The following is a 14,449-nucleotide window of genomic DNA, read 5'->3' on the forward strand; positions in this document are numbered from 1 at the left end:
GATTCGGTTCGCCTTCTCTATTCTTCATGAGTTCATCTCAGTCTATTTATCAAAACACGCAACAACAAGCAAGTCTTGTTTTCCTCTTGATCAACTCTCAGGGGTCCAGTCCCACTCTTCAGCCGTGAACATGGCCTTGGCCATACGGTCCACGTAGAATGCTCCCTCATGTCGTAGTCTTTGGTCGTTTGCAAGGGCCCTCGTGAATGCGAATCTTTTGGGCGGTGCATCGTTGTTAGAGGTTTGGTCTTGCAAGGGCACCCATGAGGTTTCGGCTCGTTGCTTCTTCCAACTCGCATAGGATATTGGAACGACATTGGCCGATAACATTGAGCGCATGTATCCCACGATGGGCTCGAGCCGTACCCGCAGCCCACAGTTAGTGTGGTGCTTGTCGACTTGGTAACTGGGACACTGCTGAAGCGTTGATAACAGTTCCTCAATCTCGATCATAGCTGTGTCGGGAACTGTATTCAGTGATGCTGGGCTGTAGTCAACCAGGAATAGCAAATTCTTGCCAACCAAGAACTTGAGCATCTGGCCGAGCTGAAACGAGTCACATGCCGCGCTGGAATCATATCCAAGCTTGCACTGCCTCTCGCGAGATGAAAACAATGCGAGAAAGTGACGTTGAACAGAAGCGATGGTGTTGAGTATACACTCACGCCGGAATCGAAGCTCCTCTGCTCATAATTAGTCCTTTACTCTCTTAAACCCCGTTCCACCGAGTCTGAGGCTTACCTTCTATACCATCTGGCAAGTTCCACCAAGCAGCAGGCAGATCCGCTTCAGGGTCATGGAATTCGCTCCATAGAGTCGATCCCCGCATGATCAGCTCTCGGGTCGACTGCTGTAGGCGCATGGGCTGTCCCAACAGCCAAGCAACAAGAATCTTCTGGCGAAGCACTTGCTCCGTGTCTGTAGACTTCCCGTCCTCGCTCCGCAGAGGCTTGTTGGACGTCAAAGGCCACTTGAACTTGAGTTCCGTGTTCAAAACGCGGGCCACAGCTGCCACGCAGTCGAACCGATCCGCAACGATGGCCAAAGTCGTGACATATGACATGGTACCACGGCTCGTCTTCGGGGGCTTTTGGTGAATAATGTTTAAAATATCTTCCATGGCATTCTCCCGACCTGCCGCCTGAGTGGCATCATCATCATCCGTGATGGGAATCCAGGGTAGATCCTGGATGTCTGCCTCCCCTGGTTTGATCTTCAGCTGCGCAAGCCTCTCATGGGCATCCGATATAATCCTGGCTTCTCGGAACTGCGAATTCGAGAGCAGGTTGGAAAAGTACTTGGAATGCTTCTTCAGGACCGCCAGGCTGACACGATATGCCACCCGAACCTTTGACTTCAGATCCGAAGGCTTGGGAGGTTGAGTCCCGGCCTTTCTGCTAGCGGCAATGGCAGCTTTGCGAGACTTTTTGAGAGTGCTGATAGAAGTCTCAAAGGTCACATCCAGAACGATGTCTCCGGCAGCATCGACATCGACTGTCCGGGGAAGATCTCTCTTAGAAGCTTCGGACCCGTCCGCCTCGGCGGGTGCTGCAGTGCCGGACTCGCCCATTTGCCAGGTGATGGGTATTTTTCGACATGAGCGATGTCAGCCTGTTTTGAGGCGTGGGAGTGTATAGACCGGAGGGCACAACAGCTGTAGCTGAACGAAGCCTCGCCGTGATAAAACTGATGAAATTGATAAAGATGCTGGCGGTCGAATGACGTTTCTTCACTCTGCCAGCAGGTACGTATCCGTTGTACCTACCGCCTTTCCAGCGCCAGGGGATCGGAGCCTATAGGACAGTGACGCACTAAAGTCAAGGACTGTGCGCCCGCAAGTCGTTAATTTTAGCGGTTGCAACGGGGTATCGGCCCCTGAAATCCCGACGTGGCCCCCGCCAAATTGGCCTGGAGCATGGCAACTCTGTTCTCTGGTTGGCTAGATACTCAATCCCGAAGAGCGATCCCGGCCGGGACGGCTCCACTCTGGAAATCGTTGTCCATCCATCATCGTCACTTTTCAACAACCAACAAACAGGGCTGAGCCAGATCTTGCACCTTTCTTTGCCAACTCGTCCGTGCAACGACGGGTGCCTCGACGAAGCTCTTGCGATTCACTCAGGAGCAGAAAACACCAACGCCATCATTGCCTCGCTGGCATCTTCACCCCAATCCAGAGCTGGCACCTTCTCCGCGCCCTCTCAACAACCTCCGTCCTGAGCCGCCGATATCCTCTCGTCACCCCCTGTTACCCTCCGCTAACGCAGCCCGACGCTCAGCAACTCGCCCCATGGCTCTGCAGACAGCAACCTGCACAGCGCTCCGGTTTTCCAAGGGACCCTGATGATCGAAGACTGGCAATTCCAGGCACTCTTCTTCGACAATGGCTCCATTTACACATCCTGCCACGACCCCTGCGATCCGGCTTCTTAGGTCCACGTCCACTGGCCACACCCCGAATTGCGTCAATATCCGACTGTTCAGCTGCAATGGCAGGACCAACGCGCTGCGCCGGTTACACAATCTGCCTGGAACGAGCAATTGCTCGCGATTCTCTGCGGCATATTCGACGTGGGCGACTTCATCCGAGGGATCAGGACATCTCCGGTCTAAGCGCCCGAAACTACACCCAGGCCGAATATCCCCGTCGTTCGCCGAGATAGAATCGCGACGAGAATTCCACACATACTTCGTAACACATCTCCCTTCCTCGTCGGTTCATCCCGACTCTCGCATCCGAGGGCCTGGTCACAAGCTGCCTCGCGATGCCTCGACCCCTCACACTCCGAGCCCCGGGTCGGCCCCCGCCGTCTCCCCGCCCTATATCCCGTCAACCCGAGACTTGACTGTGGTGCGCATTCCAATGCGCCGAGCGAAACATCACTTGGGAGTTGCGACGGCTCGGGGAAGTCGTCCATATAATGAGGATAGAGACCAGGCTGGCACCATCAGCCTTCCAGCCTTTGCCAAGAGGGCGCCTAGGAGCGTCCAGCAGAAGCCCGGAGAAGCAACAGCAGCCGACAGCGCTTGGGGAGACCCTCAGATCTTCTACTTTGGTGTATTTGACGGTCATGGGGGAGTTCAATGCGCTGATTTTGTCCGCGACGAACTGCCCGGCTATATCGAGAGGGCATCGGAGGAATTCGGCTTGCAGAGCAGTTTGCGCAAGAAGAAGCCAGGTCGGGAGAACACCATTCACAACCACCACCATGACCATAAGCATAAGGCGCGATTATCAAAACCACCAGCAACCAAGAAGGAGGCTCTTGATGCGGTTCACATGAAAGGACCCGAGGAAGTCAAAAAAGATGTCAAGAGGACCGATCCCCAGTATGATAGTCTCTCTGACAAGCCCATACACGGAGAACCAATGCACAGCGCAACTTCGCCGCCTGCTGAGGTCTCGGATCTTTCAAAAGCCATCCGAATGGAAAAGAATCTGGTCAAGGAGTACAGGGATACCATCGGCGGCTACTTTAGGCGTTTTCACCCGGAGCACTTTGTGCTATCAAGGGAAAACCCGGGGGAAGGGCACAAGATCACGATAGAGTCGGTTCTCACATATGCCTTCTTGCGAGCCGATCTCGACTTTGTGTCAGCTCAGGCGCAAAAGGCAGACCCCGACGATTCGAGGGTGGGAGACACACCTCTGAACAATGACGAGGTCTTTGGTAGCCCTGCGATACCGACTGGACACGACATTGGGGGCCCTACACGCTTCAAGGGGGGTTCTACAGCCTCGATCGCTCTCATCTCTACACCTACTCCTGCTCCTTTCTGGCATCCTGCTGCGCAGTCTACACTGCTCTGTGCCCACGTCGGCGACAGCCGTATCTTGCTCTGCGATACTGCTACCGGCCTCGCTCAGCCCCTGACGTCGGATCATCACCCTAGCAGCCCAACAGAAAGTCGTCGGTTGCGACGTTACGCGCCGGCCGGGTCGATGGTCTCGGGCGATAGCTTCGGCGAGGAGCGCATCGCCGGCCTGGCCAACAGCCGCGCCTTCGGTGACATGAAGAGCAAGCGGATCGGTGTTTCGGCTGAGCCCGAGCTCACGCGCGTCGAGATGGGACCGGCTCAGTACTCGTTCCTCGTTCTCATGACGGACGGTATCTCGGGCACACTCAGCGACCAGGAGATCGTCGACGTGGTCAAGGAGGCTCGCACGCCCGAGGAGGGCGCTCGAAACATTGTTGCGTACGCCACTGAGGTTTCCTCTGATGGCGACAACGCTACCTGCCAGGTTGTCCGCCTCGGCGGCTGGGAGCGTCGATCCGAAGGCGGTCTCGGTAGTCTGGGCACCAAGGAGATTCGCGATGCGCGCATTGCAGAGGCTCAAGATCCACGGAGAGTCAGGAAGTAATGACGGCCTCGAGACTGGCCAATCTCAAGTGAATTATCTGTGATGGTGCAACGGTTGAGGAAATATCTGGGCAGATGAGCATCTATCTAGCATGTCTTGTATCTCCAGCACTACTATACTTTGTTGCTTTTCTTGTTTGCAATGGCATGGGACCAGGAGTTGAGGGGCTAAATCATAGCGACAGAGCAAGCGCTTGCTTGGGGAGGGAGAATCATCAGCGTCACTTGATCATCATATTCAGCTTTTGAAAGACCCCCTGGCTGGTGGTCAGGGTTTACAGCATCGTATCCGCGGTTACGTGTGATCTTTGCGTCTTTATATTCACTAGACAAGAATACCTACTTGAATACCCTCCTCTACGACGAAGCATCTCTCGTTCTTTTGGTATTGGATATCACAACGGCCGTATACAAATCATTCCTGTCTGAACCCGATCCAATCCCAGTCCCCATTGACCCATGCCAATCCCGCGATCTTCATGTATCATATCGCTATGCACCGCTAATTTTCCATTGGGGGTAGTTGTTGTCTAGTATCCGTGATTTTGACCAGGGTACTGGCCCCAAGACGGCGGAGGTTGCTGACCATAGCCACCCTGTTGACCATAGGGGGGATATTGGGGACCTCCGTAGCCCGGGCCTCCGTATTGCTGAGGAGGAGGGGCTCCGTACTGTCCAGGGGGAGGACCACCATATTGTCCGGGAGGTGGACCGCCGTACTGGCCTGGAGGCGGAGCGCCGTATCCTTGGGGCGGAGTAGGGCCGCCATAGCCACCATAAGATGGCTGAGGCGGAGCGTTGTAGCCGCCTGGAGGACCCTGTTGATAACCGGTGTCCGATCCCCCGTAGCTGGGGTTCTGGCCATAGTCAAACGAGGTCTGGCTGGGCGGTGCCGGTGAGGTAGACATGTAGTTCTTTCCTGGATCACCATCCTTGCCCTCCATGGCATCGAGATCACGGGTCTTAACGTGTGACCACAAGGAGCCCGCGACCTTGCCGTGACCAAGGTTGGACATATCGCCAAAGGTACCATGGTTGCAGCCAGCACCTCCGCCACCACCGCGGTGCGAGCTCTGGTTAAGGATATGGTTCTTATGCTGCTTAACAGACTCGGAAGAAAGGAGGTGGGCAAGTTCGTGGCGTCGAGGATGTTCATCTGCCCACTTCTTCACCGTCCTGAACATGTCACGCTGGATCTCAACGTGCTCGTCGCGGGCGGCAGGATGGTGGAATGCACGAAGCACATCGTTGCAGATCTCATCGACGGAAATACGGGGGTTCTCCCAGGCATAGAGAACACGCCTGTGGTTAGTTAGTATGCTGCTCAGGGTTGTGAATAGTAGTTCAGATTTTACTTACGGGACAGTGTACTGCAGGATAGTAGCGGCAACACGACCGGCGCATGAGTTAAGGATGTTGGTAAAGTGATCCTTAGACAACATGGAGTGAGTGGGGTCATCGCATCGAGGGTTGTCCCAGGGCTCATATTGCGAGTTGGCGCTGGCAGTGATGACGCCCGAAGAACCATCCTTGAGGACCTTGGAGACCTGGTTGATGATAGGTCGGATGAAGGGAGCGAGGAGACCTAGAATAAAGGCAGTCAAAGTCTCGCTGATCTTCTCGAGCAGCTTCTCAAGGCCAGGAACCTTGGCGATTCCACGGCTGATAGCCTTAACAACCTTGTCTCGGAATTCGAGAATGGGGTAGATCTGGCCGGCTACCTTGACAGGGTCAAAGTTGGGGCTCATGCCGGGAACTTGGTTAGCGTTGTCCCGGGACAAGTCGCCTCGAGTTCCCTGATAACTCCTGTTCTGCCTCTCCTGGGCCTCAGAGTTGGCCTGGAGGTCTCTGGCCTGAGAAGCAAAGCCGTCACCGACGCCGGGAAGCTTCGATACCAGACCGACGAAGTCAGTTGGGGTAGAAGAGATTCCAAGGAAGCCACCCAACAAGGACCTCTCGCCGCTGCCGCCGTTTCCGCCGCTTCGAGTTCCCTCGGCGTTCTTGAGAGCAATGTCGACCTCGTCAACCTCGGATTGGGTAAAGTGGTCCGAAGCTTCTCCAATGACGGAGTGCAGGAAGTCGACAGCTCCAAAGGTACCAGTAACGAGGGGATAGACGCGCTTGCCATGGAGGTTGATTTCGGTCCCCGAGCCGCAGTGGGGGAAGACAGAGTGGTAGCCAAGCTCACGGAGGGCAAGCTCACAGTAGTTGCTGTGGGCGCTGAAGTCCTCCATGGTGTGCAAAGCCTGACCCAGACATCGCAGGGCCTCGCAAAGGTCCTCCTCTCTTCCCTTCTTGGCACCATTGGTGTAGAGGCGGCCGAAATGGATGCTGCGCGCAAAGCTGAATCGCAGATAAGCCGCGCTGGTCGCCCAATTGCCGTTCTCGTTCGCGATATAATTCTTCATGCCAGTGCGAGGGTCTATCTGCGTCTCTATCTTTTCGACAGGTCCGCGCAACCGTTTATCGAAAGTGCGAGCGTCGACGCCATCTCCGTAGCCAAGGGGGTTGTCGATGTGTTCCTCTGGGCGATAGACACCAAGACGGTCTGCGGTCACCTCGAACTCCTCAGTGGCATAGCCATGAGCCATGAAAGACAGAACCCAAACCTGCCGAGGTTAGACGACGGACATTGTTTGGCGCATCTAGCGCGGGCCCTTACCAGAATGCGAATCGTCTCTGCGTTAACGCCCTTCAAGCTGCCGATGTCGACGGCCTGAGAATAGTCACGCAGCCAATTTCCAAAGTAAGTACGCTTGATAAGCATCGAAGTCCATTTCTTTCCGTTAAGGAAGGCGATCGTCTCGAGCATATCCTCAATGTCTAGACGCGGTGTAAGCAACATGTGACGAAACGGGTGCTTGGAGGGGTAGCTTGCTCACCTCCATGACGCCAATTGTGGCCTTCGACCTAGATACCGAGTGCGCGTGTTAATAAAGACCTCGGCGACAGCTGCCAAGGATGAACACGAACCTGAGCGATTGAGGGAATGTTTCCGGCTCCAAAGGCGTTAGCTTTGCCGGGCAACAGGATGAGGCAGACCGCGAAGAGCAGCAGCCACGAGCCCCGCGGCAAGGAAAATGACGGCATGGTGGTAACGCAGCCCTACAGCGCGGGGTTATGAAATACAAGGGTCGCGATAGAGGGGAGATAGGAGTATCGTTCGTCAGAGGAGAGCAGGAGGGGAAATCAGACGAGGAAGAGAGGGGAGAAGAGGTTTAAGAGCTGACTTGAGTGCGAAGGGAAGAGGCGGCGTACAAGCTAGAGGGCAGAAGGTGACGATAAGTGGTTGCCACTTGATGACGGATTTGCTGTGGCTGGTTGCTATGCGCAAGAGCCCGAGGTGCCCTGCCGAGACTTGGCTGCTACAGTGAGTACCTAACAACTGCTTGGCTCCCACTTTGGGCGGCCATGGATTTCCACTCTCAGGTGTCTTTGCGCCAGGCCCCATGATCATCCTGTCGCCCTCACCTCAGCCTTAGCAGCCTGCGTTAGTTGTACCAGGCTGCGGCCTCTGAGTGGCTTGAGAGGCCTCTCGCGACCCAAGACTTGAGCTTGCGAGTCCACAGCCTGTGGCTTTGCGACGTTGTCAGAGGCCCAGCCAAGACAATCCTGACCCGCTGGCTGCCGTCTCAGCCGTTCACAGTATCACCAACCGAATGAATATTCATGGTTTTCAGTGCAACCGTTGTTTTTGATGTTGAACGTGAGCTACTGTATTTCGCCAGGGCTTGCATTTCGCTTGTGACTCGTAGCCGACGATAGGCGATTTACTACGAAGCACTAACACGAGAGGGAACTTGACTTGAATACTGAACAGAAGAGAAAGCTCCCACCATCAGTTCATCCTTGCCCATATCAACTGCATTTTTGTCGCATTCAGTGTGCCCTAATCACCACCCCATTCGAGAAGAGTCCGTCACTGGCCACCGCTTACTCGTTCGATACATGCCTCGGTTGCGAATAAGAATAAGCATCTTCCCAGGGAGCTGACGAGCATGATTGTGGACTCGTCAGCAAAAGCTCAACCTCGACATGCAAGTCGATCTGCGCCATGCATGAGCTAACACGCTTGTGGCTGAGGGAGGTGACACGCGGAATTGGAGGAGGGAGCTGACAGCATGGATGCCAATGCCTCAGCTAGAGACAAACTTCCATAACAGTGAATCAGAAACAGAGGTAAACAGTTATGAAAAGAAGTGGAGGCAGCTCTGATTCTATCCATCCTCAACGGCTAGAGGCAGATCCGGATCGTTCGGAAAATACCCCCTGACATTAGTTCGACAATGGAGCTGCAAGACACGGTTTTCATCTCGGAGCCATCAGCAAATATCCCCTGCTCGGACGATTCGGAAGTTGCAGACTCCGATGCGCGCGGCGTCAGGGCTGTCTGCTTGTCTGTCCGCCTCTTCCAGCGTCCCGGTCGAGGCAGTCAAGAACAAGAGCGAGGCATCGTGATAGCTGATCGATACTGATTGATTGCGATAGATCTTTAATTTCCTGGATAGGAAATTCAGCCTCTCCCACGCTAGCCAGCTTACAATATCACCAACTTGGATAGCTCCGATGAGCTGTGATCAACTTGAACGCATCATGAGCCACCTCCGCTCCCATGAGGCCAATCGCCCACCGCTCATTGGAATACTAATCGCGCCGAGCTCGTCGTTCCGGCAAATAATCTGAGTCCCAAGTCTTTACCCCGTGGCACCCGTCAATGTGGCCTTATTTGCGGTCATTGTAGCGCCACTCCGCTGCTAACACGGATGGGGATCCTCATTAAAAAAAACCACCCTGGACCCCTGCGACTCCAACTTTGCCGCCCTTCCATTCCGTCCAGTGATTGCTGCCTCGATATAAACTCCCCATCCGTTCCTTTACGTTTCAATCGCAATTGCCTGGCCCCCCTTTCGCTTCTCGTCCTCGTGCTTCACCCATCCTTGGCTGGCACCGCGAGGATAGTCTCCTAGTTGAGCGCCGTTTGATCACATCGATCTTCAATTGCAGTCTCGACTTTCACTCGTTCCCACCTGTTTGTCATCTCCACCGCCGCTTCAACATGCCGTCGCGAACCCTTCCAACCTTCACCCGTGCCGAGGTCGAAGCACACAACTCCAAGACTTCCTGCTACGTCTCCATTGGCAACAAGGTCTACGATGTGACCGATTTCGCCGATGATCACCCCGGCGGCGCTGATCTTGTCCTCGACTACGCCGGCCGCGATATCGAAGAGATCCTCAAGGATCCTGATTCCCACGAGCACTCCGAAGCCGCATACGACGTCCTCGATGACTCTTTGGTCGGCTTCCTCATTTCCGAAAAGTCCGCCAATGGTCATGCTAATGGCCATGCCAATGGAAATGCCAATGGCAATGGAGTTGCCAAGGTGGCCAACGGCGATGCCACGACCAACGGCGAGCCTTACGTCCACCCTCGAACCGGAATGTCCTGCGCCGAGGACTTGAGCAAGGATACGGATTTCGACAACGACTACAAGAGGCACAAGTTCCTTGATCTGAGCAGGCCCCTCTTCCCTCAGATTTGGTTCGGTGGCTTCTCCAAGGAGTTCTACCTTGACCAGGTTCATCGCCCTCGCCACTACAAGGGCGGCCAGTCTGCGCCTCTGTTCGGAAACTTCCTCGAGCCTCTCTCCAAGACCCCTTGGTGGGTGATTCCCACCGTCTGGGGACCTTGCGTCGTGTATGCCGTCTACATGGCTTCCCAGGGCTATGACAACCAGCTCTACACTGCTGGGTACTTTGCCTTTGGATTCTGGTTCTGGTCTATTATCGAATACGTCCTGCACCGATTCCTGTTCCACCTCGACTAGTAAGTGCTTATGACTCCAAATATTATATGATTTCGTGCTGACTTGGCCTTAGCTATCTGCCCGACAACCGTGTGGGCATTACGCTGCACTTCTTGCTCCATGGCATTCATCACTATCTCCCCATGGACAAGTATCGTCTCGTCATGCCTCCCACGCTCTTTGTAGTCTTGGCTTACCCTTTCTGGCATTTCGCACATGCCGTCTTTGCGTACAGCTGGCATGCCGCTACCGGAGCCTTTGCCGGTGGTCTCTTTGGCTACATCTGCTACGATTTGACACACTACTTCCTTCACCACCAGAACCTGCCTCTTTGGTACAAGGAACTCAAGAAGTACCATCTTGCTCATCACTTCCTCGACTACGAGCTCGGTTTCGGCGTCACGAGCAAGTTCTGGGACTCCATTTTTGGCACTGAGCTCATCTACAACGTCAAAAAGACAAACTAAGTTGATTCATCTTGCATATGCCTTTACTGTCCAGCTTTAGAAAATCAGTTTCTGGGCAGAGTAAATATTGTCTGACTACAAAGCATGGGGTTCGGATTGATGGGAGTTTGGGAGTCAGACGAAAGCAATCATGATTGAGGGACGGTAACGAGCTTTGCCAGGCGCAGGGCATTTTACGACGGCAAAGAATTTCTTATGGATAGTTTTAATGCTCGGGACTGTACGCTTGATGGTAGAGCTAGTATTGGAGAAACAAATAATAATCGATCGTTATTCACACTATCACTTGTCACATCGTTTACTTGCGTTGAGGCCGCTGAGGCCTGATACCTCTAGTCTGGCCCGGCGAGGCCGACGTGGAGATTGCGGTGAGTGCCACGTGGCAGGTCACGTGGAAACTTTGCTCTTGAAGCTGCGGCTCGGCCCAAAAGCTAGATTCATGGGTCTTTTCAGGCATCCTTTCCCCCAACATTTCAGGGACGCATCGACGACAAATACCGACCGCTCGCAGGAGAAATCAATCATCTCTCTGTCGTTATCAAGAAACTTGGGGAGTCTTGATCTTGAGCATCTACCAACTCACCTGACACCACAACACTAGACACCATGGCTACCTTGGACGTGGAGGCACTCCTCGACGCCACCGCGAAAGATTCGGCCGAGCAGAAGAAGAGCCCTGTTGAGGATAGGACGCGAGACGAGGCCCCCAGCCGCCGTGATCGAGACCGAGAACGCGACCGTGGCCGTGATCGAGATGGAAGCAGGAGCCGCGACCACGGCCGACGCAGGGACCGTAGAGACAGCCCGACTCGAAGCCGCAGAGGCACTCCTGACGTAGGAACACCCCGAAGCGACGCAGGCAGCCACAAGAGTAGGAGGAGAAGCCGAAGCCGCGATGATGATCGCCGTCACTCACGCCGAAACAGAGACGGCGATTATTACAGAGGAGGGCGACGCTCACGATCACGATCACGCTCACCCTACCGCCACTACCGCCCTCGCGACGACCGGGACCATCGTGACAGGCGAGACCGCGACCGACGCCCTCGTGAATATGGACGCGGCCGGGATGATGATCGACGGGAGCCCAAGCGCGACGGCACGCCACAACTTACGGAGGACGAGCGGGATCGTCGCACGGTGTTTGTCCAGCAGCTTGCCGCCCGTCTGCGTACCCGTGAGCTGAAGGAGTTCTTTGAGAAGGTGGGCCCTGTCAATGAGGCCCAAATTGTCAAAGATCGTATCAGCCAAAGATCCAAGGGGTGAGTTGAACCATGATTATGTTTCACAAAGAACAATTGCTGACACGATTACAGAGTTGGTTATGTCGAATTCAAAAACGAAGAATCCGTTACCCAGGCCCTTCAACTTACTGGACAAAAACTCCTAGGAATTCCTGTCATCGTTCAGGTGACAGAGGCCGAGAAGAACCGCCAGGCTCGCAACCCTGAAGCGTCGGGACCCCATCCCAACTCCATCCCCTTCCACCGTCTCTACGTGGGCAACATCCACTTCAACGTCACCGAGCAAGATTTGCAAGCGGTTTTTGAGCCTTTTGGTGAGCTCGAGTTTGTCCAACTCCAAAAGGACGAGAATGGCCGCAGCCGCGGCTATGGCTTTGTCCAGTATGTTGAATCCCCAATTACCACTGTTCTCTGCTGACATCAAGATAGATTCCGCGATGCTGGTCAGGCACGAGAGGCGTTGGAGAAGATGAATGGCTTTGACCTGGCTGGTCGTCCCATCCGCGTCGGTCTCGGAAACGATAAGTTTACCCCTGAGAGTACTGCCAACATGCTGCAGAGATTTTCCGGCCAGAACCAGTCCTTCCAGGGCTCGGCATTTTCAGGTTCAGGCGGACGTGGCCCTCAATCCTCGACATTTGATCGAGCTGGCGGCCGCGACAGCGAGAAGACTGGAGGTTCCAGCGCCTTGGACGACACGGATGTGGCGGGAGTCAACTTTAACAACTATAGTCGCGATGCATTGATGAGGAAGCTTGCCAGAACCGATGATACCAACACCAATGGCAATGACGAGCGACAGGTCCTGAAGCCCAAGACAGAGACAAAACCCCTGCCTATGAATGTCAACATGGCTAGTCGCTGTGTTGTTCTTCACAACATGTTTGACCCTGAAGAGTAAGTGATAACCTAGGTTCTCTGGAATAGATGGCTAACGCGCATACAGGGAAGAGGGCGACGACTGGGTCAAGGAGCTCGAGGACGACGTTCGTCAAGAGGCCGAGAGTCGGTACGGGCATGTCGTCCACATCTCGGTTGACCCCAACTCAAAGGGCGATATCTATCTCAAATTTGACAAAGTCCAGGGCGGCGAGAATGCCATCAAGGGCCTCAACGGCCGGTACTTCGGCGGACGGATGATCGACGCGTCGCCTGTTGTAGATGCCGTCTACAGCAGTTTGTTCTCTCGTACTCGGGCAATCTGAAGCTAATGTTGGCCTGTCAACAAAGCTCTCTAGGACTCTTGCAGGTTAGCAGAGTTCACACCAATCACTTGGCACAGGAGCGTCACTAAGACTTTTTGGTGATCAACAGACATCAAGTCTCTTTTTTCTTCCGGAAGCCTGTCTGCCGTTGCAGCAGGTTGTATGTATACAACTCGACGTCCCAAGCAACATCGACGACCGCCCACCCACCCACCACCACCAACATCACCTATCGCCAACAGCAAAATCCCGTCTCATATTTCATGCATCAAGGTTCACAAGTTCAAGGCGTCACATCCTCTTTAACTATATCATGTCACGATGTCGCAGGTTTTCTCAGTTCAACTCGACCCAACAATCTGGACCCCCGACCCTCTCCTCTCCCCTCCGGATCGGCACCGATGTATCCCAGGTTCAGCGCTCGCTCAGTCGCAAGGTCTAATGCTGATGTCTTGTAACCCTAGGATGGCCCTCCTCCTTCGATCAAGAAGGGGTAGCTCCCCAGACCTCCGTCGTTTGTTGTCAGTGTAGTGTAGTTTGGTGCAAAATATAGATTGTGTTTACTTGTAACTTGGGTGCCATTGAGTGATGTGACTGTACTTGGTGGTGAGGTGTGTGATCAAGGTATTATATGGTCATCTGGTATACTTTGCTAAACATACTCAAGGTTGATATCGGTGATGCTATAATGTCTCCTAGTAGGGCTTGGGTCTTCCAGCTAGGTCGTCTCATACTTCATCCATACTTATCCACGAGCTCGCCCAGGGGGTGGTGCTACCAGAGAGCGATATCTATGTAGTGTTATAGTTTCGTGGAATTGCCTAGGTGCAAGTATGGATGCATGGCTTTGGGGGCATCTAGCTTGTGACCTACAGCCCAAAGCAGTCCTTGAGTGCCAAGCAAACGAGCTAGAATTCATGCCTGGCGCATTTTCTTTCGTTTGCTCGAATCTGAGTTACGGTCGACTTCGAGCCGCCTGACCAAGTGGTAGTGGAGTAGAATGGCAAGCCGGCGCTCCGATCTTGAACTCTTGAACTCTCCTCTCTTTTTCTCCTCGCACTCCCTTCTTCTCTTCGCTTCATCTTCTCGCACCCTTCCGCAAGAAAGATCTCTCAAGATCCCTTCTTTTCAGAAACCAGCACCCAAGGCACGCTGCTGGTATCATCGCGCCTTAACTCCTGATTTCATCTGGTGTTCTGTCATCCAGAGTCGAGGTTTGTTTTTCTCCCATTCTCTCTCTCTCTCTCTCTCTTTGCTCTTATTTTCGTCCAGGGCTTTCTGTGCGTTCTGATTTGCCCTGAGTCCCTCCTGAGGTTGGTGTTTGCGGAGTTTGGCCATCACCGTCTGCCAGCTGGCAGCAACTGG

The 14,449-nt window shown here is 54.1% G+C and overlaps 5 protein-coding genes across 5 annotated transcripts; 3 read left to right on the forward strand and 2 right to left on the reverse strand.

Annotated features, from left to right (window-relative positions):
- Positions 1-90: 90 nt before the first annotated feature.
- NCS57_00569800 (uncharacterized protein) lies at positions 91-1,570 on the reverse strand (the record flags this gene model as incomplete). The annotated part of the gene is made up of 2 exons (XM_053055610.1): positions 91-683; positions 742-1,570. The coding sequence occupies 2 exons, from the start codon at positions 1,568-1,570 to the stop codon at positions 91-93; spliced, it is 1,422 nt and encodes a 473-aa protein (XP_052914565.1).
- An 813-nt stretch (positions 1,571-2,383) lies between these two features.
- On the forward strand, positions 2,384-4,363 carry NCS57_00569900 (uncharacterized protein; the record flags this gene model as incomplete). The annotated part of the gene is made up of 1 exon (XM_053055611.1): positions 2,384-4,363. One exon carries the CDS (start codon positions 2,384-2,386, stop codon positions 4,361-4,363), a length of 1,980 nt encoding a protein of 659 aa, XP_052914566.1.
- A 529-nt stretch (positions 4,364-4,892) lies between these two features.
- NCS57_00570000 (uncharacterized protein) lies at positions 4,893-7,452 on the reverse strand (the record flags this gene model as incomplete). Its single annotated transcript, XM_053055612.1, has 5 exons — positions 4,893-5,664; positions 5,722-6,971; positions 7,025-7,185; positions 7,245-7,272; positions 7,336-7,452. The coding sequence occupies 5 exons, from the start codon at positions 7,450-7,452 to the stop codon at positions 4,893-4,895; spliced, it is 2,328 nt and encodes a 775-aa protein (XP_052914567.1).
- Positions 7,453-9,418: 1,966 nt separating this feature from the next.
- On the forward strand, positions 9,419-10,635 carry NCS57_00570100 (Ceramide very long chain fatty acid hydroxylase; the record flags this gene model as incomplete). Its single annotated transcript, XM_053055613.1, has 2 exons — positions 9,419-10,188; positions 10,242-10,635. The coding sequence occupies 2 exons, from the start codon at positions 9,419-9,421 to the stop codon at positions 10,633-10,635; spliced, it is 1,164 nt and encodes a 387-aa protein (XP_052914568.1).
- Positions 10,636-11,241: 606 nt separating this feature from the next.
- Positions 11,242-13,526, forward strand: NCS57_00570200 (uncharacterized protein; the record flags this gene model as incomplete). The annotated part of the gene is made up of 7 exons (XM_053055614.1): positions 11,242-11,897; positions 11,952-12,260; positions 12,309-12,776; positions 12,826-13,055; positions 13,118-13,128; positions 13,194-13,244; positions 13,425-13,526. The coding sequence occupies 7 exons, from the start codon at positions 11,242-11,244 to the stop codon at positions 13,524-13,526; spliced, it is 1,827 nt and encodes a 608-aa protein (XP_052914569.1).
- Positions 13,527-14,449: the final 923 nt, after the last annotated feature.

Source organism: Fusarium keratoplasticum, chromosome 4 (assembly GCF_025433545.1).
Source record: "Fusarium keratoplasticum isolate Fu6.1 chromosome 4, whole genome shotgun sequence".
Lineage (NCBI taxonomy): Eukaryota > Fungi > Ascomycota > Sordariomycetes > Hypocreales > Nectriaceae > Fusarium > Fusarium keratoplasticum.